Source organism: Tauraco erythrolophus, chromosome 21 (assembly GCF_009769465.1).
Source record: "Tauraco erythrolophus isolate bTauEry1 chromosome 21, bTauEry1.pri, whole genome shotgun sequence".
Classification (NCBI taxonomy): domain Eukaryota; kingdom Metazoa; phylum Chordata; class Aves; order Musophagiformes; family Musophagidae; genus Tauraco; species Tauraco erythrolophus.
Window position 1 is genome coordinate 3872822 of NC_141485.1, and position 26063 is coordinate 3898884.

The 26063-nt window shown below is 56.3% G+C and overlaps 1 protein-coding gene across 2 annotated transcripts in view; it reads right to left on the reverse strand.

Annotated features, from left to right (window-relative positions):
- Positions 1 to 25041, reverse strand: part of DOC2B (double C2 domain beta) — a 32737-nt gene extending 7696 nt beyond the window's left edge. Inside the window, exons 1-5 of one of the 2 annotated variants that reach the window (XM_086624573.1) lie at positions 24711 to 25041; positions 13669 to 13748; positions 12128 to 12151; positions 7202 to 7276; positions 4028 to 4137 (exon numbers count right to left, since the gene is read on the reverse strand). In XM_086624573.1, coding sequence (XP_086480699.1) covers positions 4028 to 4137; positions 7202 to 7276; positions 12128 to 12151; positions 13669 to 13748; positions 24711 to 25041 — 620 coding nt within the window. The remainder of the gene's footprint in view (positions 1 to 4027; positions 4138 to 7201; positions 7277 to 12127; positions 12152 to 13668; positions 13749 to 24710) is intronic. The other variant, XM_086624574.1, reaches the window with a different exon arrangement.
- Between the last annotated feature and the right edge of the window lie 1022 nt (positions 25042 to 26063).

The following is a 26063-nucleotide window of genomic DNA, read 5'->3' on the forward strand; positions in this document are numbered from 1 at the left end:
GGGATTCACCTGCCCCCAAGCCCAGCCATCCTGACCCTCCGAGCCCAGCATCTTTCGAGTGGCTCTGAATTTGCCTTCTCTCAGGATGGTGGGTGGTTTCATTGCTATTAAGCCTTGGGCTAGACTCAAGGATATTTAATTCAATGAATGGATGAGACCTTTCAAGATCCTCCCACCTGCTGCATTTCATGAAATCTGCAGTATCTGGTGTTTTTTGAGGGGGCTGATTCATTAACAAAACCCTGCTTGCCAGCACAATTAGGTGGGCTGCCTTCACCTCTCCTTCTCCCTTGGAGGTAGTTCTGCTCGGGGAGGTGAACCATAAGAGCTCCCGGGGTTTGGATCTGTCACAGCAAAGTCACTCAACCAGTGCAGATGAGGCCACACAGGGACCAGGGGCAACCCGTTGGGCACAGTGTGGGGCTGGGGGTCTTGGACAAGAGGGGACCCATTACTCCACTCTCCAAGAGGCAGAGGATGCCCTTACTCCAGCCCCTGTGACGAGGCGAATGCCGCCCGTCCCTCCAGGAGGGCTGCAGGCACTGGCAGAGTGCCCCATGCCAACACCGACCCACTGGCCCACGCTGGACACGTCCCACCAAGAGCCCAGGTGGGCAGGAAAGATTTCTGGGTCCTTTTCCAGCTTTTCCGCTGCATCACACGCTCTCCAGGCAGCAGGGAGGCTGGCGGCGGCTTTGATCTCTGCCGTTGTTTTCACATTAAAGAGACTTTGCAATCGCGTTCCCTGCCCCTCCGTGAATCTCGGCACCGAGGGGAACGCTCACCTCCCAGACCAAGGGGAGCATCACTCATGCTCTTTCAACTACCTGCAGCTGCCCTGCAGGAGCCTCGCCTGATTAGCACCAGGGAAGCCGGCATCCCCACAGCTTTGAAGTCAGCTTTTCCTGGTGGAGAAGGAGATATTTTGCCGAGATGATGGGCGGGCAAAGCGAAGCGCCAACGGCAGGACAATACACGGCACGGGAGATGCTTCCTGCAGGAAGCAGCACCAGGAGCACGAAGGGATGTTGCCACTGGTGTTATGGTGAGGCTCATAGACAAGAAATAGCTCAATCTACATCAAAATGAAAAAACCCCTGGTGAGCCCCAGCTGCCAGGGACCCCAGCCCATCCATCCTTCCTCAGATAAACCAAAGATCCCTCCCGAGGCAGGCAGCGAGGACACAATTTACCGAGTATCTAAATGAGGAGGTGCAACAGTCCCCAGCCTTTCATTTTTCTGCCCAATTAAATAGCCCATATCTGAAAAGAAGAAACTCCAAGCAAGGAATTAAAATAAATGATGGATTTTTCTACCTTGTGGTTGGTTTGCGAGAAGTCTCATCTCATCTAAACCTGCCTCAGGATAAATAAAATCTCCTTTGTCAATATCTTCAACCACAAAGACAGAGAAAAGGAAAAGGGCGGCTGGGGAATTGCTCTTAAGGAAAATGAAGAGCACTTGAATTTTAGGCTCTGGCTCCCCCACTCAAGGTATGAAATGGAGCCGTGGTGCTCAGCAGCTTTGTTTTAGCAGAGGAATTCCCTGGGCCATAGGCAGGAGTTTGTGTTCCCACCTGAAATCTTGTCAAACCCGCTGGGCAGAGCAGCTGAGCACATGCCCAGCGCGCGAGGGCAGGCTGGGCTCTGCTGCCAGGACCGTGATTTGTGCCGGCGGCCGAAGTTCAGCATGGGAGGAAGCACCAGGTGCAGGGAAGGACACGGGGCCACCAAGGGTGTCCCAGCACCCTCGCTGCTGTACGTTGCTTTCGGAGATGGGACTGAGAAACGTTATTTCATTCGAACCTTTACACACCGATCTGCACATGGGACATTTTTAAAAGGATCGGAGTCCCAACTAGAAAATATTTTTGGGTTCACACAAGAGAAGAGGCTGAAAAGCCCCTGGGGAGCCTCACTGCAGCCAGGGGAGGAGACAGTCCACATGACAGGTGACAGCCCTGTGGCAGAGATGCCAACTGGGAAACCTTCTCCACTCAAAAAGTTTGTTTCTATAATTCTTCTCCAGAATCGTTTCCAGGTAAAACCAAAGCCAAAGCCACATGCCCCAGCCCTACACCAAGCTTCACTTCACAAACTTCTCCACTTTTCTGCTTGCACAACCTTCCCAGGGAGATGGCAGAGCCACCTGAGCCCCTCTAAAAATACACACCATCCAGCCCTGAGTTTATTGGCTTTTAGGTCATCTTTGGCGTGCCAACTGCCACGGTAACACCAAGGATGCAATTCCCCTTTCTGCCCACGCAGGAAAAGGCTGGTCCTGCCCGCTGGCACATGGGGATGGGTGCTGCCAAGGTGCCCAAACCTTGAGCCTCATTAGTGCCGGGATGGTGGGGATGGGGGCTCCCATGTCACTGCACTGCCAGCAGGGACCAGGCTGCGCTAATTCCGCAGGACAGAGCCCACTCCATCTGGATGCGGTGCCAGAGCCCGGCGCTATGCTTGGAGGTGAGGTGAGGATTCACATGGCCCCTGCAGCCTCCCGGCCACCAACCGCCCTCGTGGCAATGTCACCGTGGGGCTCACCACCACCATGGGGACAAATACCAGCAAACCCCATCAGCCAGCTGCAAATGCCAACAAGTCAGAGTTGCACTTGGATATTCCTCTCCATGCAGAGAAGATTTGGATCCTTAATTATCACCTAATTCACTGGGCCGGCTGCCGGCAAGGAAACCTCAGCAGCTACCAGGGCCTGGAAAGGGTGGGGGTCAAGCCCTTCTGCTCCCTGGCACCTTTCAGCAAACAACTCAGCTGAACATCTTTCTACAAACTGATTTCCACACTTGAAGAGGCTGAAAACTTCAAAGCCTGGAGTGAAAAAATAAAAAAAATACCCATCAATAATAATAATAAACCAGAGGCTTTCCAGCCGACAAGCCTGCAGCACTTTCAGCATGACTAATATTTTCCATGTGAAATAATAATCCACGGCGCTAAATTTCTCATCTCTATGCACGTTGCAGACAACAGGTGGGCTCTGCCCAAATTCACCTCCGAGCAGGACCTTTAATAAGGTGGCTTCGTGCTCTCATCATGGGGAAAATAATAGATTCCCAGGGTAGCTGCAAATAAGGAGGGTCAGATTCCAGCCACGGAGCTGACAAAGCCTTGAGTCCTCGAAGCAGGACACAAAACCCTCCTTTGTTTGACAGCAGATCTTACAGCAAATCCTCCTGCATAGTGGCCCCAGATTAGAGAGGTGACAGCGTGGCTGAGGCCACCCAGCACCCTCCTCGGGCAGGATCCGTCTGCCGGCTCCGGGTCACTCCCTGCCCTCACCCAGGTGGGATGGTGGCCAAGATATAAAAACTTTTGCATTTGCAGTGGTCTGCCCCAGCAAAGCAGCACATCCAAGCTCGCATGGTCCCACCACACTGCCTCTGCCCACCTCCAGCCCCATGCAATGTCCCCCAGCCCCTGGGAGATGCTGCCAGGAGATGCTGAATGCACAGAGACTGAACCAAACTGAGAGAATAGAATAAATACATAGAAACACTTTTCATTTAGTTTGACAATAATTCACAGATGTCTGTCAAAAAAATCAGCCTTGAAACGGGCCCAGAGCTTTCCCAGGCAGATTTTCTCAGCAAGATCTGACCACAAAGCCTTAACATGCCTGTGAGAGCTGGGCATGAAGAGGTTAAAACCAAATAACAGGAGCCCGGCGAGTGAGTTATGAAGTTAATGACAAAGCAGGACCACGCTCCTCACCGGCCATTCCAGCCCAGGCTCCCTGTAAATCAAGCACCAGTCACCGTGGAGGTGATGGATGCGTGCAGCGCACACGCACAAGTTATACGTTTTGGTGGGTAATAACTCTGCTGTGAGCAGCCACCAGGATCATCCTGTGGGGCTGGGATGTGGGGGTCCCCGTGAGCTCCCCCCAGGAAATCGCCACTGGGATGGGGAGGGATGCCTGGAGTGGCCTCGAAGTGACGGGAAGGGATACGCATCCACCCCTCAGTGCTGGGCTCAGCACCCTGCTCACCCCCCCGGGCCCTACCGCAGGGTCTTGCGGATCATGTCCTCGTCGGTGATGCCGTAGTAGGTGAGCGTCTCGTTCCAGGTGGGGTTCAGTGTGTTGCGCAGCGTTTTGGTTCTCAGCTTATTCGCCTGGAAAAGCAAAGGAGATGGTGGTGGTCAGTGGGACCCGGCCCCAGGAGATGGTTTGGGCACCGATGGGCAGGGAGCGGAGAGAAAAGGAAGTGCAGTTTGGAGATGAAGGGGCAAGTGGTGCCGTTGCCCCGGCCAGTTCTCGACGGAGTGGACCAAACCCATCCCAACCACAGCGACAAGCAGAGGGGCAGAGATGCGTCAGTTCACTGGCTCGTTTGCAAAGCGATCCCACCTGCATCCCGCACACTGGGAACGCCGGTGAAACGGGAACCTTGGCAGAGCGCAGCGAGAGGATGAGTATTTCATCTATGCAGCAGTGGGGGGAGGGAGAGAGAGAGAGAGGGAGGGAAAAATGTCTTTTCAGGTTCTTTACAAAATACCAATTTGCTGTTTTGGCTGGTTATTTGCATTCCTGCTCCCAGCACAGCTCCCGTTCCTGCCTGCCTCACAATAACTTCCTTGACACGCAGTTGGTTAGCACTGGCAACTCCTTCCAGCACCGCAGCTCTGCCGAGAGGGAGGCCAGGGACAGCGAGGCTGTCGTAGCCACTTGTGTCCCCTGGCATGGCTGGGGCACCCTGGCACAAAGCCACCTCCCAAGGAAGGGGAAACTAATCTTTTTAGCCCCTGAGCCACTTGCTTGTGTCGGGGACAGAGGGAGAGGAGAAGCAAAGGGCTGCAGGCTTCAGATGAGGCTTTTCCATCAACCCCCCAACCTGGGACAGCCTGACAGAGCAGCAATTTTCCCTCTAATTAGATGTAAAGTCAGAAAGTTCAAGCCCTGCCTCAGCCACTGCTGGGCGTAAGGAACTCTCAGGGAATCAACACTTCAAAGATGTTTCGTGTGTCTTTATGGGAAGCTGCTACGCTCCCCAGCTTTGGTTCCCCAGCCCTGAGCTAAACGCGAGTGGGATGTGAAGAAAAGAGTTTGTGGTGGAGCAAGGACAGGGGGTCACCTTGTTGGCACGTCTTTTCCGCACCAAAAGCACCCCAAACACACAACCTCTTGCAGATCAGCTACACATGGTCACCAACCAGAGGAGCTGCCAGTACAACGGAGCCACCGAGGGACCCCGGCACAGCGTCTCACTCCCAAACACTTTGTGCAAAGCAGCTGCTTGTGCTGGGTTTGATCCCCCGGATCAGGAGGACACTGCCAGAGCAAGGCGCGATGCTCCAGGAGCCGACGGGGACGCAGGGGCAGGCACTCCATTAGCAGCAGCACCCAAAGCCCTGCAATGCCAGTCACCCTCCACGTCGCTCCAGCAGTGCCTCTGCAGCGCCGGAGGAGAAGCCGCCGGCCGGGCTGCGCGTGGGCAGCCAGCGCTGCTGCTCCCGGCCACCAGCCTGGCTGTGTCCATCCCTGCGTGCCCGGAGGCATGGCCAGGGGTGACAGCAGAACGATGCCAACCGAAGCACCTGCAGACAGGTGCTCTCATTTATGGCCTGCCGTGGCCATTGATTTAATACCTCGTTTGCCTTAGATCTATCACGACTTTGTAAAGTTGCTTCAAACACGGCACTCTATGGTGCCAGGTTTCATCCCACCCCTATTTTATCTCCTTCCTTGGTGACACTGTGGCCACCATGCCAGGTTCTAGCTCAAGCAGCGAGATATGGCTCAGACAGGGAGCGTAAAGCCTGCTGAGGGGTGACAAGGACAGCAGGGAAAGTGCCCTGATGGCATCCACTGCCTGCTCAGACCTACTGGGGCCTCATCCTGGGGCTGGGGCTCAGGGGTCTGGAAGGAAAGTGGGTTTAGCAAAGTCAGTAACATGATGGACATCACCCAGCAGCTAACACTGCCGTGGACAAAGGACATGAATTAAACGAGAGGAACTGAGCACCTTTTTCTCCCATCTGGAATGACTTTAACAGTCAGTAACCAGCTCACATGGAGACCTCTGCAGGAGGTGAACGAATCCCACCCTGCTTACCACAGCTCCGACCCGGGCCCTGCCACAGCTGCCTGAGAGCCCAGGGACAGAAACACCTGAGGGAATCGGGGACCGTCCTGCTGCTGGAATGATTGTACAGAACCCAGCCCAGGATACATCCATGATTCCCCCAGACCTGCTCACCTCTCCCAGAGCAGATTTGGGCAGTGCTGTTTGGAAACAAGGCACAGAGACAGAGCAACCACAGAGGCAGAGGGACATGGGGGCAAGGAGAGGGTCGCCCCACAGCTGCTCCAGGATTGGAGATTCTGCAGCTCCTGCCCTACCCTCGGCTCCGAGCTCTCCTCCTGCCTCTCCGGTCCCCATCACCTCCAGCAGAAATGCTAATCAATGCATTTGCAAAACATGGAAATGACAGATAATATCGCTGATGAAAGCACTCCCAGCTCTCCTATTTCCAGCGGAACTTGAAATGTGGTTAAAAACTCCCTCTACCGCCCTGAACGTTATGAATTAATTCAACTGAACCGTAACAAGTAAATACACCTCCCCCAAAAAGGTCTTTCCTTTAGTGTAAAATAAAAGTGCAATTAATATTCATAACACATACATTTAGCATTTAAATTCAACATCCCCATCAGTTACACCAAGCTCTCACTACACATCAATATCTTTAATTACTCTTCTCTCCAGCAAGCACTGAACCTAAGTAGATGGAAATATTTCCCTTACGATTTATATTCCGCTTTATTACGATCTGAGGGGTTTTAAATGCAAAAGAAAAAGGAGAAAAAGAAAAAGGAGTTGGTTTGTTTATAGCTCCAGATCATTTCACTCGCTGCTTCCCAAGGGCTTCTGGAGCGCAGCATTCACACCCCCTGCTCCCAAGGATGAGCAGTCAGGGCTGGCACCCGGCTCCTGGGCAGTGGTTTATTGGAGAGGCACTTGCTACCCCTGCAAGGATGCATTTAGCCCCAATTCTCACCTCCTGCCATCACTCTCTCCTGCTTGCCTGAGTGAGAGCTGGGCAGGAGGCTCCAGGGCTGGCTGCAGCTACCCGCAGCCCCTGGTGAGGAGCTTCTCCCTGGGAAACATCCCAGGTCTGATTTCAATGGGAAAGGTGCAGCCCCAGGAAGGGAAGGAGAAGCAAAACGGCGTCTCACCTTACTGGCTCCGGGAAGCAAGTGCAATTTGACGTATGGATCAGCCAAACCATTATGGTCCATTGGCTTCAGGCCCTGGAGAAGAAATAGCAAAAAGCAGGTGTTAGAACAGCTAGGAGATGCTGGGCAGGCAGGGTGGCTTCGCTGAGCCCATCTGCTGATGCCGTCGGTCCACGGAGTAATTGCACAGTTTCCCCACGATTGAGGAAGGAGGAGAGTACAGTCAGTGCAGGATCCGGGCTGTGCAGCAAAAGCAGAGCACACCCAGCGTTCAAACGTCGTCTGCTGTGTGTGCCGAGGAGGAGCCGGGAAGGCTCCTCACCTGCACTTGGCATCGGCCACAAAGCACCTCTCCGCTCTTCCAGCGGCTGACTCTGACACCCTGATCACAATTAATTTGGGGGTTAAGTAAATCAGCACGGTGATTTTCAAGGTTTAAAATTACAGGGTTTTGTCATTTAATAATTGCTTATGAGCAAACACACACCTCTGCTGTTGTGTTACTTTTACGCGCTCCCAGAGGGTGTGATAGCACCTACCTACTCCTCGTTATTAAGGCACAGCTGAAGGAAGAACAGCTTTGAGGCCAGCGGGAGGCTGTCGCCGGCCGACTGCCACGGTGTCTGCAGGGAAATCTGAAGGTATTGGAGCACAAACGCAACGAAACACTCGCTGCGGCCATTCCTGATGGATTTTCTATGAGACTCCTACAGCTCTTCAAGGCTGACGTGGACCCTTTTTGTTATAGCGATGCTCTGGAGTTGATCCCGCTACGGGCAGAGGGAGAAGACAAACCTGCTCCTCTTCTAAACAACCAGTGGGCTGAAAACGATCCAAAGGTGAAGCACAGACCCAGCCCAAAGCCATAACTGCACAGTTTGCACGGAAACAAACTCCACGGGGTAAGGAAGCAACACTGGAGCATGAAAAATGGAGCCTAATTTTCACTGATCTTTAGCAGAAATGATAATGGCTGCACCAGGAAAGTACTTGGATTATTTCCAGCCTTGCTGTGGGATCCTTGCACGAGTTATTTCTAGGCTGTCTGAAGGCAAACCTCTGCCTGGATTAGAGGAGGGTTTCTCTGCAGAGGTACCCATCCAACCCCAGCTCCAACCCAGCCATGGAAACCAGGCTGGGTGATGCTAAAGACTCTTCACGCCCTTTGTGTGATGAGCAGAGTATTCGGTGCCCGGGATTAATGAGTGTGCAGCTGCCAGGGATCCACCTGGCAGGAAAAAACATTCGGATCAGTTGCCGATGGAAATGCTGCGCGCAATGAAAATGTAATTATTGAAGAGGGAAATGCGGGGATAAATTGCTTCCATACTTCACATGAATGAAATAACACACCCTGCTTCGTGCATGGCACCCAGGCAGCCCCTTGGGATGTCCCCATCCCACCTCTCTCTCATTTACACAACTCGGTCGAGGGTCCAAGCAGCTCCTGACCTTGGTGAGGGCTCCGCTTCGGACACGAGCGCGCTGCCCCAGGGCAAGGGAGACCAAATGGTGCCCAGCAAAGAGGATTTTGCGTCTAAAGCAGAGCCAAAAGGATAAAAATATCAGCAGTGAATGGAGGCTGAACGGCTCTGCTTTAACCGCAGCATCTCTCAGGTGACATCCCTGGCCCAGCGAAAGAGGAAGGCAGCAGATATGGAGGACAGGAGGATGGTGGTGGTATCGGCTGTGGCTCCATGGGCAGAAAGGGCAGCAAGGGGCTGGGCTGGTCCCCAGGCTCTGGCTGGGATCCGACTGGCCGGGCACACAAGCTGCCCACAGCTGAGCAGAGCAAAGGCTCCCTGCAGCCTCCCGCGGCAGAGATGCCCACCTGCCCGATGCTGCGCGGCAAATGAAATCAGAAGCAAGCAAGCAAATTCCCCTGAAAATGGATGGAGAAAGACAGGCAGCTCTGTAATTCACCCATCAATTCAGTTCAATTAAATTACCTTGTGAGGAGGCTATTAAAGGCTTTTTTAATAGATGCGCTATGGAAGATGGAGTGATGGGAGCCTGGAAAATGTCACGTTTGCCTCCCTCCCATGTCACTCGATACAAGTTTGGCACAGGGCTGACTTTAACGAGAGCAGCCCCGTGGCTCTGCCTGGTAAAGCTGCTCCCATGGGAGCCCACCCCTCCCAGGGACCCATAGGGTGACCAGCACTGCTGCTTCCCCTGCACGTAGGGACCCCCAGCCTAAAGCTGCTCCAAGGGAGCCAAGAGGCAGAGGAGGACCACAGGGCTCACACATGGGCCAGAGTCTCCCATTGCCTTCAGCCAGCGCAGCCCCGGCTCGACCAGTCCTTGTGCTGGGACCAATTTACAGTGCTGTGCACTACGGCACGGGCGGTGGAGTCAAGACTGAGTTTCATCTTTTCCCTTCCTCCTCCCAGTCCCAAAATCCCTGCTGCAATCCTACAGAGACCGATGGCCCCACTGCATCCCAGCCGCTGCCAGCTGCTCTCCATGCCAGTGACATTTAGCTAATCAATAGGATTTAATTACGAGCCGGGCTAAGCGGGCTGCCGATTAATGCCACGCTTGAGGCATACAGAATCACAGGAGACGGATTCGTGCCATCATTCGCCCCACCACGAGCTGCCAGCCCGCTGAGCAGGCTCCCTGCTCCCCAAAAAGCAGCCTGGATATCTCTTCCCAGGCCAAGGCATCCCATTCCGAAATGAGGCAAACTGCGCTCCCACCCTGCCAGCCCAGAGGAAACACGCAGCTTCGAGATGGGAATTTCCCTGCAGTGATAAATATTTATGAGCAAATCCATAAGTAATGCTCAGCGCAGACCTTCAGCACTCAGCTTTGGTTGGAAGTGGGGGAGCATCCAAATGCTCGGCAGGGTGGAAACTCCCGGGTGTCTTCTAGCTGCGGCTGCAGCCAGTGGCACAGGGAGAGCAGCCCAGGGACCCCCGCACGGGCAATGTCTGCCCTGCATGGCCTGCCTGGGGCCAGGGAGCTGGTGGCACCACTGCCTGCACAGCTGCTTGCACCGCTGCCTGCGGCTTGCCCCGGGCATCTTCCTCCCAAAAGCAGGAGACCAATGGAGCTACAGAATAGCACAGCCCCACAGTGTCTGCACTGCCTCACACCCCTATAGATCCACCTATAGCAGGTTAGCATCTCACTCCATGCAGCATGTCGGGCTTCACAGGACAGAATGGAAAAGGAGAAAGAGAAAAGGAGACCCTCACCCTCACCCAAGCCATGGCACGGCATGCCAGGGCACGGCATGCCAGGGCACAGAGCCTGCCACCTCCACGTTAATCATATCATTTTCTATCACATTTTATAGGCATCGCCCCGGCTGTTTCCCATACATGATGACAGACCAACACAACCCCGGGACAGCGCGCGGTGCTCGTGCACGGCAGCCCAGGGACGGGCTCCCACGCCGCCCTGATTTATTCTCCCATCGATCCGGGCCGAGCCGCAACGTGCCTGAATTCAGCCGCGCCTGAAGCGTGAAAGGCAGAGCACGGGCAGGGCTGCTGCCAAGACTGAAAGCCATTAGCGCGAGGTGGCTCCTGGCAGCCTGCCCGCTCCTGCCTGCACAGGGCCCTCAGCTTTCTGCCAGCCCAGGGAGAGGCAGCAGGAATGCTGGACGCGCCACCACAGTCCTGCTCCAGCCAGGAAGTGATGGAGTTTCTGGGTCCTTACCTCCCTGGCACCATGATACCCCAGTAAGGCATCTGCTTCAGCCCCACAGTGCAGTGCCAGCGCACCCTGATGCCATGGCAGTTGCCCAGGGCTCACACGAGCATACCTGGGGGGACAACCCGGTGCTGGCACAGCCAGCCCTGATCGCACCCGCTGAAAGAGCAATGCCAAAGTGTAGGACTGTCCTAAGAGGCTGGAGCTGGATGTTCCTTGAGTGTGCCATGGTCTTCCCTCGCCCTGCAGAGGCAGAACTGACCACACAATCCAGATGTGGACCAACAGCAGCTCTGCACTCAATCTGTTCATCTCCAGGAAAAAACAGGACAGTTGCTTCCCTGGCTAGAGCCTGCAGAGATGCCGGGTGCTTGCTGCCTTCCAAAATCAGCTTCCAGATATCCATCTGCTGGCATTAATTGCCTGATGGCAGGACAGATCTTTGTGGTATTTTGGAAACTGAGGCACCAAGCCCCTCGCTCCTGATGTAAGCAGACAGCCTGGGGACAGCCCCGTGGCTCCCAGCTTCCACATCCGTACCTCCCACAACAAAGCAAACCTCTTTCCATGCCCTATTCCAGCTCCATCCAAAGTTGAGATACAGGCTGACCTGAGGGTCTGGAAACACCCAGCATCTCGCAGCGAATGTACACCAAGAAATACCTCAGATGTCCCCGGGTAGCTGGCACCAGGGCAACCCCGGCCCCACACGGATCGGTTATCCCAATCTCCTGCACAATAGAGTGGCTGACGGCTGCCGAGCAGAAAATCGGTGGTGGAGCACAACTGATTGGATTTAACCTGTCACTGGTGCCTCCAAGAGCCCACTAACCCCCTTCCCACTCCCCAAGAGCCGATAACGGGACTCATGAGGGATATTAGTAGATGTAAAACTGCTGGAGATTAAAATAAATAGAGAGAAGCAAAAAGATCAAAAGGGAGAGGGTTTTTCAGGGGGGTCATCAAAGGGAGAAAGAAAAGCACTTCCCACATGGCTGAAGTGGTCCAGGTTTTAAGAGCTGTTGGCAGTGACTGAGGCTCCAGGAGCTGCTGGAGCTGGGACATGTCCTGAGGGCACCTTCCTTGGGGGCCTGAGACATCACACCCAAGACACTGGCCAGGCCAGCCCCAGCCCAGATCCAAAGGCAATGTCTCATCACCGTGCTCCCCGGCCACCGCATCGCCTCCTCTACGGCACTACTTCCAACGTCTACGCAGCCACCGCCAGCTCCCACCGCCGGCAGCCGGGGTCCTGGCTCTTACCTTTTTGTAGTCAAGTTTTGGCAGCTTTCCCCAGGCGAGAGATGAAATGAGAGCGAGCAGATGGCAATGTAAATAAAAGAGAAAAATGAGAGAATGAGAGCAGAATGGAAATGATGAACAGGACTCGAACGCTTGAATGTCAGAGCGCCGAGGGGGGGGTCTGCCCATCCCACGAGCAGGGGTGATGCCGGCGCCATGTGGTGCCCCCAGTCCCGTGGGACGGGGTCAGCAACTGCTATTCCCATACAGCTGGGTGGGCACAGCAGGGCCCAGGGCTCTCCTTCGCCAGCCCTGCCTTCGCTCTCGCTGCTGTTAGATCTATCGCTTGCCGCTCGCAGGTCTCCTTCCTCCCTGTCTTCCACCCACTGCAAACCCAATTAGAAATCTCCTCCTTGGCACCGCTCCCGAGCGCGCTGAGGGAAGCCTGACCCAGAGGCTGCCGGCGAATTCACGGGCGACAGGCAGGAGGGTGGCGGGGAGGGAAGCCGAACCCGCCGGCTGCCTCGTCCCTGCCCTGCCAGCCCTGCCCGGGAGCTGTGGGTGCTGCGCTCGCCTCCCGGCCAGGAGCAGCTCCAGGTCTGCCGCAGCAGACGCCTCCATGCTCATCCCTGAAGCCAAGCCTTCATGTTTGAGAGAGGGAGAACCCCGGGGTGGGGACATGCGTTCTCAGCACCCAGTGCAGCACCCAGCTCAGCACCCAGGGCAGCGGGCTCTGGGGTGGGGGCTGCAAGTAAGCCAGTTGCAGTTGGAGGGGAGAGGAGCATCCTAGGAAAGCAGACGGTGTGGGCTAATCCTCTGGGGGCTCAGCTCACAGCCCATCGTCCTGTCTTCTGTAAAACCCTCCACTCCTTTCCAAGATCTACAGGGACTAAGGTCTTCTTCCACCAACCCACCACTGTCAGAGCCCAGCCATGTTGACCGGAGCCCTCGCTGCTCTGGTCCTCGTGCCGGGTGAAGCAGAAAGGGGCTGAGTAGCACCCAGAAACACCTTCCACAGGCCCAGAAACAGAATTAGGACCTCAGTTACCTGTTTCTGCTCCAAAATGTGTAAAAAACCCCTAACTGCTCTTCAATCACGCAGACGGCAAAGGCGCTGAGGCAGAGCACTTTGTGGCAATGATTAGCAGCATTTAAAAGAGCCATTTATAAACTGACAGCCGGTCACAGCGTCAAGTAAATAACAACATCGGGTCGGGCGCTTTTCTAAAAGCATCAATAGCTGCAAGCATCTCGTCACGGGATGAGCAGCCGTCTCCATCCTGCTGGAAACGCCCTGAAAGGCAGGGATAGAGGGAAGGGAAAGGGCAGAAGCACTGGGTGTGGGGATGAAACTGGAGCTGGCAAAAGGATGGATGTGGAGAGCCCCTGGCACAACCCGGGGACGGGGGAACACCCGGCCATCCCCACGTGCTGCCCGCGCCGCTGCATTTGCTTGGCACAGCTGCGGCACCTGGGTGGCCTCGTGGTTTGGGCAGGGCTCTGGTGGCCCCACAAGGCAGGATTCGGTCCTTGCTGTTCACACACACGGCGCTGAGACGTACCTTGGCTTTATTGATCGTGCAGTGGAGAGCGTTGTTTTCTTGATCATAGAGCAAGCTGAAATCCAGCGTCCCCAGCGTGGCTGCAAAGGAGAAAAGATGTTATTAACCCGCGGGTCCCAGCAAACACTGGTTCTTTTTCCTCTAAGCACAAAAGGAGTGGATGAAGATGCTAGAGAAATGGCTGCAGACGTTATAAAACATAAAGCATCCTCCTGCGAGCCCTGTTATGAAACATGGCTTCATGCTGGGAGGCTGGTGGCCATCCCCACACTTGGCCAGGGGTCTGGCACAGCCCTGGGAGAGGAGTGAGAGGGAGGAACGGCTGCAGCTCACCTGGGCACTGCGGCCAGCGCAGAGGCTTTGCCTCCGTGGGCTTTCCCACAGGTCGCCCACATCTATCAGCAGTCCCACTGCAGTCAGCAGTTTTCCATCCCCCAGGAGCTGATGGCTCTTCTCTGGGAAGATCTGGGCACGGCTGGGACACAGCTGAGACCCACTCTGCACATCTCCCCTCTCCAGTGCCGCTGGCATTCCCAGAATGCATATTTGTATACTGACACCTTCAAACAAATGAGCCACCAATGGGATCCCTTCCCAGCTCCAATTTGGCTGCAAACTGTAAATTAAACCCAGTGAGAATGGAAATACTTTTATGGTTAAAATGAAAAACACCAACAGCTTTTAATCAATGCAGTGTTCTCTCACAGCATCCGCAACCCGGGAAGAGCAGCAATGGGGTCCCGAGTCGGGACCAAAGAGAAGGGGCAGGAGACCTGAACAAACCACAAGAGCCTCAGCAGTAAAAGTACATTTGATTTGAGAAATTCTTTCCCTTTGGACAGTCTGAGCACGTTACACTAAACCAAAGCAGAGGAAAAGCCTTAAAAAGACAGGTTTTCCCGAAACATGATTTAACCTTCTCCAAGGCTCTCAGATCCAATTTCTGCACCAAAGCCTGGACACGAAGCAGCATCTCCCCCAGCACAGCTTCGCCTGCCACCAGCCTTGAACTTCCAGGGCGACTCTGGACCCTGCAACCCGCAATTTTCCATGCCCACCTTCCCGAAAGGGGTCTGCCCGAGCACTGCCCTGCCACCACACAGCATCCCACCGCTGTTTCCAAGGTAACTGCACCTTCCTGACGTGCACGCAGGTTCAGAGCAAAGAAATAAAACCCAACCAAATAAAAACCAGAACAATTTTGCTTAATATCAAAGCAGGGTTCGCTCCCTGGGAGGTTAGACAAACTTTATGGCAGGTAATAAGGTGCTTTTTCCCAGCGTAAACAGCCTCTGCAGCAACGTACCCCCCGGGAGGCGGTGGAGATGCAGGGGACTGAAACCTCCCTGCTGCAATTTCACAGCGATCTTCTAGCCCAAACGCGAGTGAGCTACAGGTTTGCCTGCTAGCAAATAAAAATCAGTGCTCCGGAGCAAACACCTTCCCTTCAAAGCAGAGCAAATATTCAGAGATTTCTAGCAGAATAACGTGCCCCCCTCCTTATTCAGGAGTGATTTCACGGCAGGTTAGCTACCGGTTTGGGTAAGTCATAAATCAGTGGGGTTTTCCTGCCAGGGCTCGGGGGAGATGGACGGGGTACAGCGTGAGGCCAGAGCTGCAACACCTTGTGTGTCATCGCTGGGCTTGGCCCGAATGGGCATTCCCAGAGCAATTACCGGCCAAACTCGCTCCACATCATGCAAGGAGGAGGAAGAGGCAGCAGTGCCCCAGTATGCTGGTGGCTGGCTGCCCCCTGCCCACGCTCAGCGACCGGGAGCTCACGGCCACGTGCGACAGCGTCCGAGCACCAGCACGGGGGCCGGCGCAGCCCGGCGCGCCGGGGCGGGCGTAGCGGGAGGCTCCACGGCACACGGGCGAAAGCCAAGTCAGCAAAACTCGACAAATGTGCAGTTTCATTCGAGAGCGGAAGATGAAGCCTCCGGTTTTCGGAGCCTCATCATTTCCACCTGCCCTTTAATCAGCCGCTTCCTGCCAGCCCCGCCGCTCGCCCTCCCAAGTTCAAGCTGTTATTTTATTTTTATCACAGAAGGGGGCCGCGGCTTAGCCTGCTGGATTTGGCAATTTATAAAACAAATTAGAAGCTTGATGGGAAAACAGACTTCCGAAGGGACAGGAGGCTTCATCAGTATTTCCTGGCCGGAGTCTGTCCCAGGGGCGAGGGCAGCGGGGAGCCCTGCTCCGCCAAGACGGGCAAAACCCAAAAGCACCGTAACACAACAGCAGACACTTGTTTTGCAGATGGGGACTGAGGTCCTGCTCCCCAGTGCTGGTGGTTCAAGAGCAAACCTTGAGCAGTTCCCATTCACCTCGGAGCTGCAAGCAGGCAGGAGGGCACAGGCAGGGACGTGTGGCTCCCCCCAGCCCTGCCAGGCTTCATGCCCAGCTCTCCTCCAGCCTTGGAGAGTTTTTCCTCTATGCAGGGATTTTTTTTTCATTGATGGCCAGTCTCGATTCCCAAAGAAGGGTCTGCCTTCAGCAGAGGGATGTGGAAACATCAGCAGAACACATTGAGCTAATTGCTTGAAAACGCATCCGTATGGAGATGACAAAAGGGATCAGGCTAACTTGGGGTTTGGCAGCTAAGGTGCCACTACGGAGCCGAGGGCGAGCGCTGCTGCCAGAGCCAGGACTCAGCAGGGTGGCAGATGCTGAGGACACACCTCCCACGCAGCCACACTGTCTCCGTTCCCTCCTGGGGACGCACTGCGGGCGATGGATCCAGCACAGCGGTGAAGGCAGAGACCAGGCAAGCACTCGGGCTGCCTGCGTCCCCGGCCAGCTGCTCCCAGGCAGACTGGCCTCAGGGTTGCTCAGGAGCCTGAGGAGATGGCAGGAGCTGAATCTGGGGGTGGGAGCCACCCTGCAGCCCACAACAGCTCCATGCAAACCCCCGAGGACCGCAGCCCAGCTGGAGAGCCAGCCCTGTGCTCCCGGAGAGGGAAGCGTGCCAAGCGAGTGGCCAGGCACGCCAACACCAAAACACTGGCATGGGTCTCATCACTCTCACCGCTCCTGCAAAACCGCCAGCAGCACATCCAGCCCTGGCTGTGGGAGACCCACCACCGCCAGCCAGCAGGATCGGGCCCAAAGCCTCCGGGCTGCAGCAGCCACCCAGGAACGCACCCGGCTCCGAACAGGGCCCTCCACAAAGCGGCCGAACCGCCCTTCTCTGATGGCTTTTCTCCTCCCACCCATCCTTGCAGCTGAGATGCAACTCGATTATGCTTTTAATTAGGGGAGCGAGTGCCTAGAAAAGAAAAGGGCAGCAATTAGACTCGAAGCGCTGTTACGAGACGTATTTAACTCGACTGGGCTATTCTGAACGCTGCCCTCTAATCACACAGGCTACAAATAAAATAATATAAATAACTGTCTTTGTCAGGCATTACAAAGGCAGCTTTGCGCTCTCCAGACAGCAGGCAGGATGTATCATTATTATTACGATTATTCTGCTCCAATGATAAAATAACCATTAGGAGAGCTGAACTCATTAGCAGGTTCTGACCCTCCTTCCTCTCTATGAATTGGGAGAGATTGATGGGAAGGTGCTGGCCAGGATCTGGCATTTAACACAGGCTCTAAAAAGGAAAATAAATCTGACTTGCACAGGAATGCGGCCTCTTCTCCCACTGACCTTTGGGCATTTTGATTAATTCAACGGGCCACAAAATTATTAGAGGCCAGCATAACCGGCAGATGCGTCTGCGGGCTTAGCCGTGGGACGTGGCGAGCGCGCCCGGAGCCCGCGGGCAGCGCGGCGTCCTGGCACAGCGCCGCTACCGCCCTTGTTGGTGGAGTCGGCAGAAATTGTTTATTGCTGACATTTCCCATCAGCGCCCAGGGTGACGGGGAGGCTGAAGTAGCTTCTATTTATACCTGCGGGATGAAAGGGAAAACGCAGTGATAAATCTGTGCTCCGCTCCCTTACCCAGCCCCTGTCCTTGCAGGCTACGTGCCCTCGCCTGGCCCATGAAAGGAGGCAGATCCACCCCCTCGGTGGCCTGGGACATCCAGGAAGAAGAGTTTCTCAGACCAAGAGATGCTCAAGACACGAGAGCGGCACCGGCGTTTGCAGCATGGACCCACAAGCTTCGGCACAGAGCGCAGAGGAACGAAGCGATGACTGAGTGGGCTCCCTACCTTCCAAAGTCAGGGAAGCTTTCATGGCCATTAGAAAGCCCAGCAAGGCTCTACGCTGGGAGAAATCTAGGTGTGCACAGAAAAAAAACTATAGAACTAATTAAAAAGAAGTCCAAAAGCCTTAAGTCCCCCTGCTTATCAGCATTGCTGCTCCCAAGATAATCTGCTCATGGATTTTGTGCCAGGGAGATCAGAGTGGAGCAGTAAAAAGACTGCTGGGGATTGTCTGGATTAGCTCTCCCTTACAGAAAGCACAGGTTCAGTAACCTTCAGACTGGGTATTTTTAATGCACTATAAAAGATAGGTCCCTATTCTTCCATTGCTTTAATTTTCCTCTGCAATGGAGATAATTTTAAAGGTCCTGAAAGGCAGCAAGTAATTCTGTGCACTTACAGCCCCATGTAAAATGTCGGTAAATGACTCCTCAGGAGGAACAGAAATTATTTCGTGCCATTTCCAAGTCGGGCTGCTGAAGATCACTTTGGCAGGTGGCTGTGTGTGCTCCTGTCTCCCCAGCTGCGGCAGCACCTCATCCAGGTCTGCCAGCACACAGCAGGGCAGCGTGGGCAGCAAGCACCCAGGCAGCTCGAGGACTGACTCCCCGCTCCATGTGGGAGGGAGTCTCTGAAAACCCCAAGGTTACCCCCAGAAAACAGCACCGATGCTCCCAGCAGCCTCCCACAGCACAGACCCGCTTGGGCTGCTGCTGGCAAATCGTATGACTCCGCGGGGAGAGCGTGCGTGGCTTGTCAGGGATGGATCCCACAGGTGCTGAGTCGAGGTGCTGCAGACCCTGACAGCTGTAAGCCCCCAGGTCTGATGGTACAAACCTACAGCCACCAGCATCAGCCAGGGAAGGCAGCAAAGGCAGGTGGAAACAGGACACTTCTGAAAGGCAGCATCACCATGAGCTGCTCCATGAAGAAGGTGTCCTGTAGAAGGTTTTGGGACATGTCCCAGGGGCAGCACACCATGCTGGGAGATGGACATTCCCATTGGCACCTGAATCACATGATGCCAGTTGGCAGCATCAGAGGACTCTGCTCTGTTGCTGTAGGCAGGGAAGGATGTCCCCAGTCCTACACAAAAACCCAGCAGGGACCGGATCCAGCACACAGGCAGGAGACCTTCCTTCCTCGGGACCTCCACAGATGTGGTTGAATTCAACAAGACCAGAAGTGAGGAATGAGCACAACTTCTCTTTCTTGCAACTGCTCCCTGCCTCCTCGTAGGTTTTTCACATAAAATCTATGGCAATTAATAGTTCCTCATTTCGGAGACACAGCACCAGTCCCTGGCAAGCTCCGGAGCAGGTAGCTGCTTCTCTGCAAGGCTGGTTGATGGATGCTCATCAGCTCTTCTGTCTTCTCCAAGAGGAGTGTTCAGAGGAATGCTTATCTGCTCAGAACAGTTCAGAGATGCAATTATGTTTTACAGCACTAAATGGTCCCTGATGTCAGCAGCAATTAGACTTTCAGCAATTTCAATTTAGAGATGGCCTTCAAATCTCTCCCTCTCTCTTCCTTTAATGAAATACAGTACTGCAATTAACAACCCCCCAAAATTGCCTTCAGTGTTAAATACAAAGATGAAAGATCTGGGAACCCCTTGGGCTCGAGCGCGTTGGAGCAAGGCGTGTCAGTGAAGGGATGAGGGCAGCAGAGCCGCTGCCTGGGCAGGGAACCTCCCTCCTCCAGCCGGGCACTGTCTCCCGCCCTGCACACCAGGACCAGGGGAAGGAGAAGGGCTGGGCAGGCTGCTGGGAGGGAGGGAGTCAGCAGAAGGATTGGCCCCTCGTTAACCAGCAGCCGCGCGGCTCCTTCATTAGCAAAGACCCTGGAGGCCACGGCCCATATGCTCCCTCCATCGCTGCTGGAAGAGGGATGCCTGCTCGGATCCCACTTACTCTCATGTGCTGGCCTCACTGGATGCCCCACATTTATCTCCAGGGTGTCCCTGGCCATGGCTACCCCCAGGGAATGAGCATCTCCAGGGGCTGAAGGCTCCTTGGTTCCTTGGAGAACCAGGAACACTCGATGGGAAGGGCAGCCTCCACCTGGACCACTGACAGGGCAGCCAGCAGGAAAGGGCAAGGGCGCACCCCACACCAGCACCTTCCCAATATCCAGGTATCCCATGAGAGACCAGACAGGAGCTAATCCAAGGTCACATCAGTTAACACCCTGTGTCATCCTGTGAGGGCTACAAGCTCCCTGATGCCCTTAAACCTCGGGTCTGACACTGCCTGGTACCCATACACGTTTCTCTGGCGTAGGCAGCTCGGGTCGGGGTACGGTTGGCAAAATCACGCTCCAGGCTCTGCCGAAATCAGCAGTGGTTTGTTTAGTTTCCTGAGTGAAAAAAAAAAACCAACTTCTTTTGGCCTTATCTGGATTGAAAAGACGATTCAAAGGTTATAAATAGCAGTGGCAGCATATGCTAAGGAGCTGCATTTCAGAAGTAAATATCCTCATCGTTTCAATGCACATTTCCCCTTGTCGTCTCTCCTGCCGCCTCCGGTCTGGCCGAAAGCTTTGCCAGGTGACTTGCAAACCCTGCACCCCTTAAGACCCTCATTCTTCTTTACGTCTTTAAGCGGCCAGTAATTAATATCTGCATGACAGCTTTGCCTGCCTAATTATCTTCTTTGCTCAAAATAAGAGGCTTTCTAAATAACTTCTGTGGCGTTGCTTGCAGCAAGCGTCACGAGCAGCCGCGCACCAGGACAGGCCTCTCAGCTGTAGTTTGGAGAAGTCGTTTTTATGCTGCTGCAGCTCGGGAGCTGGAGAGTCCGCTCCTCCCACGAGCAAAGCTGGGCACACTATAAAACCGGCTGGGTTCATACCTATATGAACAGCCCCAGAGCACTGGCAGCAAGAGTATGGGGCAGCTCTTCCAGAGATGCCAGGTCCCACTCCAAACTCCTGCTCTGGGGCTGAGTCCCCATCCGAAAACCCAGAGTCAAACCCATATGGAGGAGGGAGGAAATTCCAGCGCCGTGCAGCCTGGCTGGGAAGCCAAGCAGCGATTTGGGTGGAATCAGGGAGCTGGGAGGCTCCTGGCAGGTGGCACATTGCCACCTAGCTGGCATTTGCTTATTTTTCTTGTGAACCAAGTTCCCCTTGGCAGCGTTTCGCCTGACTGGGTGGGAAGCATCCTGGTGGCTGGGGACCCCAGGGGACAGGGCACCACTGCTGTCACCGGGCACCAGCCAGAGGAACCAACAACAAGCTGAGAGTGTCCCGAGGTGTCCCGAGGCAGCAGGAGCGAGTCCTCCCTTCCCATCCCCAAATCCTTGCTGGTTCTCTCCGCTCTGCTCCAACGGCACCAAACCACCCTTCTGCAGGGTTTGCACCAAACACGTCTCCCCACCTCTCCTGCCTCATTCTCCCTCCTCAGAAGCTCCAGTGGGGATAAACTCGCTGCGGGAAGAGTCCTGCTCTGTACAGCTTGGGCTCCGGTCCCAGAGCAGCCCTGCAGACAGACGAGGCATAGGGTAGTGATGAGTCCCTCTCCCAAGGGCTTCCCAAGGGCCCTGGGATGACAGAAGGTGCCAACCACGACCCTGCAAATCCTCACAGCTGCACTGCTGGTGGATCTGATGGGAAAGGCTGGCTCCACGCAATTCCCAGCGCTTCCAGAGTCAGCCCCAACGTCTCCGCTCATTATCTGCTCTGTCAGCTCCCCGGCCCTGCCTGCTCCTGCCACTCGCTGCATTCAACAGGCTGGTAGCGGCTGCCCCGCAGGGACCACGCTTGTTTTCCTCGGCACCCCGCCAGCTCCCCTGAGCGCTGTGCTCCCCAGCTCCGCAGGGCTGCCTTGAAGTGCCCCAAACCACTGGCCTCAGCCCCACGTGTCCCATAGCCATCAACCTGCACCTGGGCATCAGCCTCCCAGTGACCAGTGCCATCTGCCCATGGCAGTGGGTCCCTTCCCACCCCACTGCACCGCAGTCAGGTCTCCGCCTGTCTCTGGAGGGATCCCACCTGCCTCCTGCAGCCCTGGGATTCTTGTTTTCCAAAGCAACACACATACACACACGTCCCTGCTCCCTGTGGATGCCAAACCGCTGCGTCGGGCTGCCCTGTTTGGATGGGAGCAGATGCTGATGCTTCTGCCAGGGCTGCCCTCTGGGAGAGGCCGTCTGGAGGAGGGGAGCTCCTGCCCAGCTCTGCATGCACCTCCCAGGATTGCTGGTGGGGTCAGGATCACCACTCGGCAAAAGGATTAAGAAGTGCGGTGCAGGGAGCCAGCACGGGTGAGCTGCAGCAGGGCGCAGGCAGGACCTACCCGGCACAGCTGCCTGCAGCCCTGCCAGGGTGCCCGAGGTCAGGCAGGGAGGTTGGCAGCTCCCGTCCAGCCCCTGCCCGATGCCACCCTGCAGTGCTGCGGTGACTGAGCACTGTGGCCTCGTCACCCACCGGGCTGGTGCTGCTGGAAACCCAGAAACACCAGGCTGGAGAAGTAATCCCGGGCAGGAATGAGCATGGGGGAAACCCAGCCAAATGCTGCGTTTCTGCAGGCAGGGGTAGCTCTACTGCTCCCACCTGGCCAGCCAGCACCATCGCTTCGGCGCTGGAGGAGGGAAACTCGCAGGCAGGTGGGACAAGTGGGAAGGAGCCATCCTCTCCTCCTCCACATGGATCCTGCCATGGCAAAACCCTCTCCCTGCACCTCTCTGGGGGTTCTGCTGAGACCGTCTGTGGGGAGCGAGGCAAGATGTGCCCCTACCCAGCAAGACCCCAACTCATGAGCACTGCACCCAGGCTCCGACACCACCATCCCCAGAGACCTTGGTCAACTCCCTGAACCCTGTGTGTCACCAGAGGGAAATGACACCACCTAACCTCTGACGCTGCCCTGCCGTACAGGCACAGACAGGTTCCCCAGGGGACATTTAGTGCAGGTGACTAATGCAGCAGCCCTGAATCACTCACCAGGGACGTGGGGGAGCTGAAAGACACTCCCCAGCGTAGCTGATGGCTCAAGTCAGGCTGCACGAATCCCCTCCCAGTTCCCCGTTCGGGAAATGGGGCCAGCGAGCCCTCGTCTGGCTTTGCGACTTAGCTGCTAAACATGGAGGAGTGACAGTGTCATCCTGCACATTTATGCCCACCAGTGCCCTGAGAGTGGCTGGGGCCATCCCGTGCTGTCCTCAGATACGTGACACCAGCAGTCCCACCTCCCCACTCCGCTCCTGGCACCGCTGTGCCTTTGCCAGCAGAAAACCCACCACATCTGGCAAAACAGCCTCAGCAGTTTGCCTGACACCTGTTACGCTGCAAGAAACACTCTTCCTAACACTAGTCGGGGTGAGACAAACACCCACCGGCCCCTGGCACCGAGCCGAGCTGCTTCCAGCACCGCCGGCAGGGCTGAATGCAGAAGGCAGCATGCTGGGCAATTTCCCTGGGAGTCACCCGGTGAGAGCGCTGTGTCCCACAGCCCCAAGTGCTTCAGCTCCCGCACACACCTCTGGCCCTGAAGCCCAGCTGCTCCCATTTCTATTGCCAGGATGAGCAATTACAAGCTAATAATTAGAGCAGCAAATAACCCAAATCCAGTTAAAGTCACTGTTAACTGCCTGGCTGGGACAAACACAGCTTAGTGGAGATGTTCTCCTTGGGAGCGCGGCAGCTCTCGCCTCCCCCTAAGAGAGTGTGACCCCGACACTGGGATAGGGAGAGAGAGAGCGTCAGTTCAGGGCTTGCACCCAGAGCCACAGCCTCTCCCAGAGCTGTAGCTGGTGGTCAGCAGGCAGAGGGGGCACGGGGGCAGCCGTGCAGCCAGCACAGCCCTTCAGAGAGCTCTCCCTGGGATCACGGTCTAGCCTCTGGCATAGATGGCAGCAGCCCAGGCCAGCCCAGCGCCCGGCAGCGAGGGAGCGATGCTGAGGCAGGGCTGTGACATTTTGCACAGGGAAAGCCACCGCCTGCCCGGCGCCGGGCCGTAAACAGCTCAGCCTCCCCCTTCCCCCAGGACGAGCACGCAGCACCGTTCAGCAGCACTGACTCCCTTTTTTGGCATCTCCCAGCTTCAAACTTTGTGCTCAGCCCCTGGCAGGATCTGGCCCCTAAAGACTGGGCTGAATAGAGACCTTGGTTTTGAACCGACCTCAAGGCAAGCAACGCTATCCCAGCCACTGTGGCTGGCAGAGCCAGACAGCAGCTGCTTTGCAGCCTGCAAGCTCCACTGAGCTGGGTGGGAAGGACGTTTTGGGTGGGGAGGGGTTAAATCTCACTGCAAACACCTGCATCTACCAGAACCGAAGCCTTCTGTTCAGAAGCCCCCCTCCCGGTCTCATGCAGGGCTCCGTTTGCAGCTGAAGGGTGAGGAACGACACGCCGGAGTTTGCCGAGGGAGAGGGCAGAGATTTCCCGGGCAGATGTCATTCCGAACAAATCTCCCCGATCTGGAGCTGGGCACTGCCGGAGCGTATCGCCAGCTAATCAGCAGCGTGGCTGGAGCAGGCTGCACCACCGAGACGGATTAACCAAAGGGTCTGAGCCCAGCTGGCAGCCTTCGGAGGCAAGTTGCCGAGCAAGGACGAGGCAGAGAAGTGCATCGACCACAACGGCAAAGCACAGCAACTGGTGGCTCTTGGGAGACTTCCCTAGTTTGGGTTCGGCGGCCAGCCTGGCTGCAGCAGGGACACTCCCAGGGCCTCCCTCCAGCCAGGGGCAGCGCCGGAGCGGTGCCGTGACAGCCTCTCTGGCTAGAGCAGAGGGCTTGTCACTGCTGCAATGTAATCCCAGGGATGGACGGGGTGGCTGGCAGCTGGGAAGGGCGCACGGCTCAGGCAGAAAGATGGGGGACCAGCCCTAAGACCCACCCTTGCCCTCTGCACCCGGCAAACTCCCGTGGAAACTTAGGAACTTACTGCAGTCATCAGATTCGTAGCCCTCGGGGTCCACCACCTCCTCGGGTGCTTGGCACTTGGCCGGCTGCTCGGTGGGCGTCGTGCCATACGCCCCAAAAAGCTGGTCCACGTCCTCGTCCTCTTCCCGAGGGGCCTCGGCGGGGCTGACGGAGGGCTGGCTGACGGCGGAGCGCAAGGTGCTGCTGCGGCCGACGGCGGCGGGGAGCCCGCGGGGGAAGCGGGGGAAGTAGTCGGAGATCTGCTTGATGGGTTTGATGGGGCCGGGGCAGACGTCAATAGCCATGTGCTCCTGGATACTTATGGTCATTTTCTCTCCTTTTCGGAGTGTCATGCATGCGGCTGTCGGCGCCAAGCCCCCTCGGAGAAGCCCGGACCGCGTGCGAGGGAGCCGTGAAGTTTCTGCCGGGGGAATGGGAGGCAGGCGAGGGGGGAGGCTCCGGCGGGCACCTTACGTGGTTCTCGCGCCCTGAGCCTCAGACGCCGCACGCATGCTGCTGCCGCCAGCTCCGGCTCTCGCACAGTCCCTGATCCTGCCAGCGCTGCCTGTGAATAAGTGAGCGAGACGGAGAGACGGATAAGAGGCAGGGGGTGGGCTCTCGGGTGATGTCACCAGCTAGCAACAAAGCGGTACCCAGCAGCGGAGGAATGAGGGCTGTGGCCGGCCTGCCACCCCGAACGTGGCCACCAGCGTGGGCAGCCAGCCCCCTGCCCCTTCCCCAGCAAAGCCCCGCCATGCCCGGGGGGAGCAAAGCAGAAGCCAGGTCAAAGCCCACCTCCCCACACCCATTCACCCCATCTCCCTGCCAAAGCAAGGTGGGTTCCAGCCCGATCTCTCCGGAGGGTGGAAGGTCACCGTGCGGGGTCAGGAGCTGCTGTCCTGTTGCATCGCATCCCCGGCACACTGGAGAGAGGGAAGCAGGGTTGCCCCAGCCCCTGAGGACTGTGGCAGCCCCCGTACCCTCCTGGCTCGCTGCGAGGCCATGCCAGGGAGATGCTCTGCTGCATACTGAGCAGGGGCACGGGTGGCACGGTGCCCACTCCTAGCTCTACCTGCTCCATGGCTCGCAGGGGCAGCCCAGATTTGGTGCCCTGCTGCCGTAGCTGGCCCCAGCCTGCAGCAATGCCCCCTCCAGAGCTCAGCACCAGTTGGGTGGGCTAGGCAAGCTGCCCGCAGCCTCTGGGGCTGGGAATGCACCAGAGACTGAAGCAACACATGGCACTTGCTCGTAGCCCAGCTGGCACAGCCTCTCCCAGCCCATTTGTGGCTACTGGCATAGAACAATGCAGCAAGTAAAGCATGGCAGAGGAGCGAGCAACGGGCTGGGCCAGGGCCCACAGCCAGTGTGGCCACGC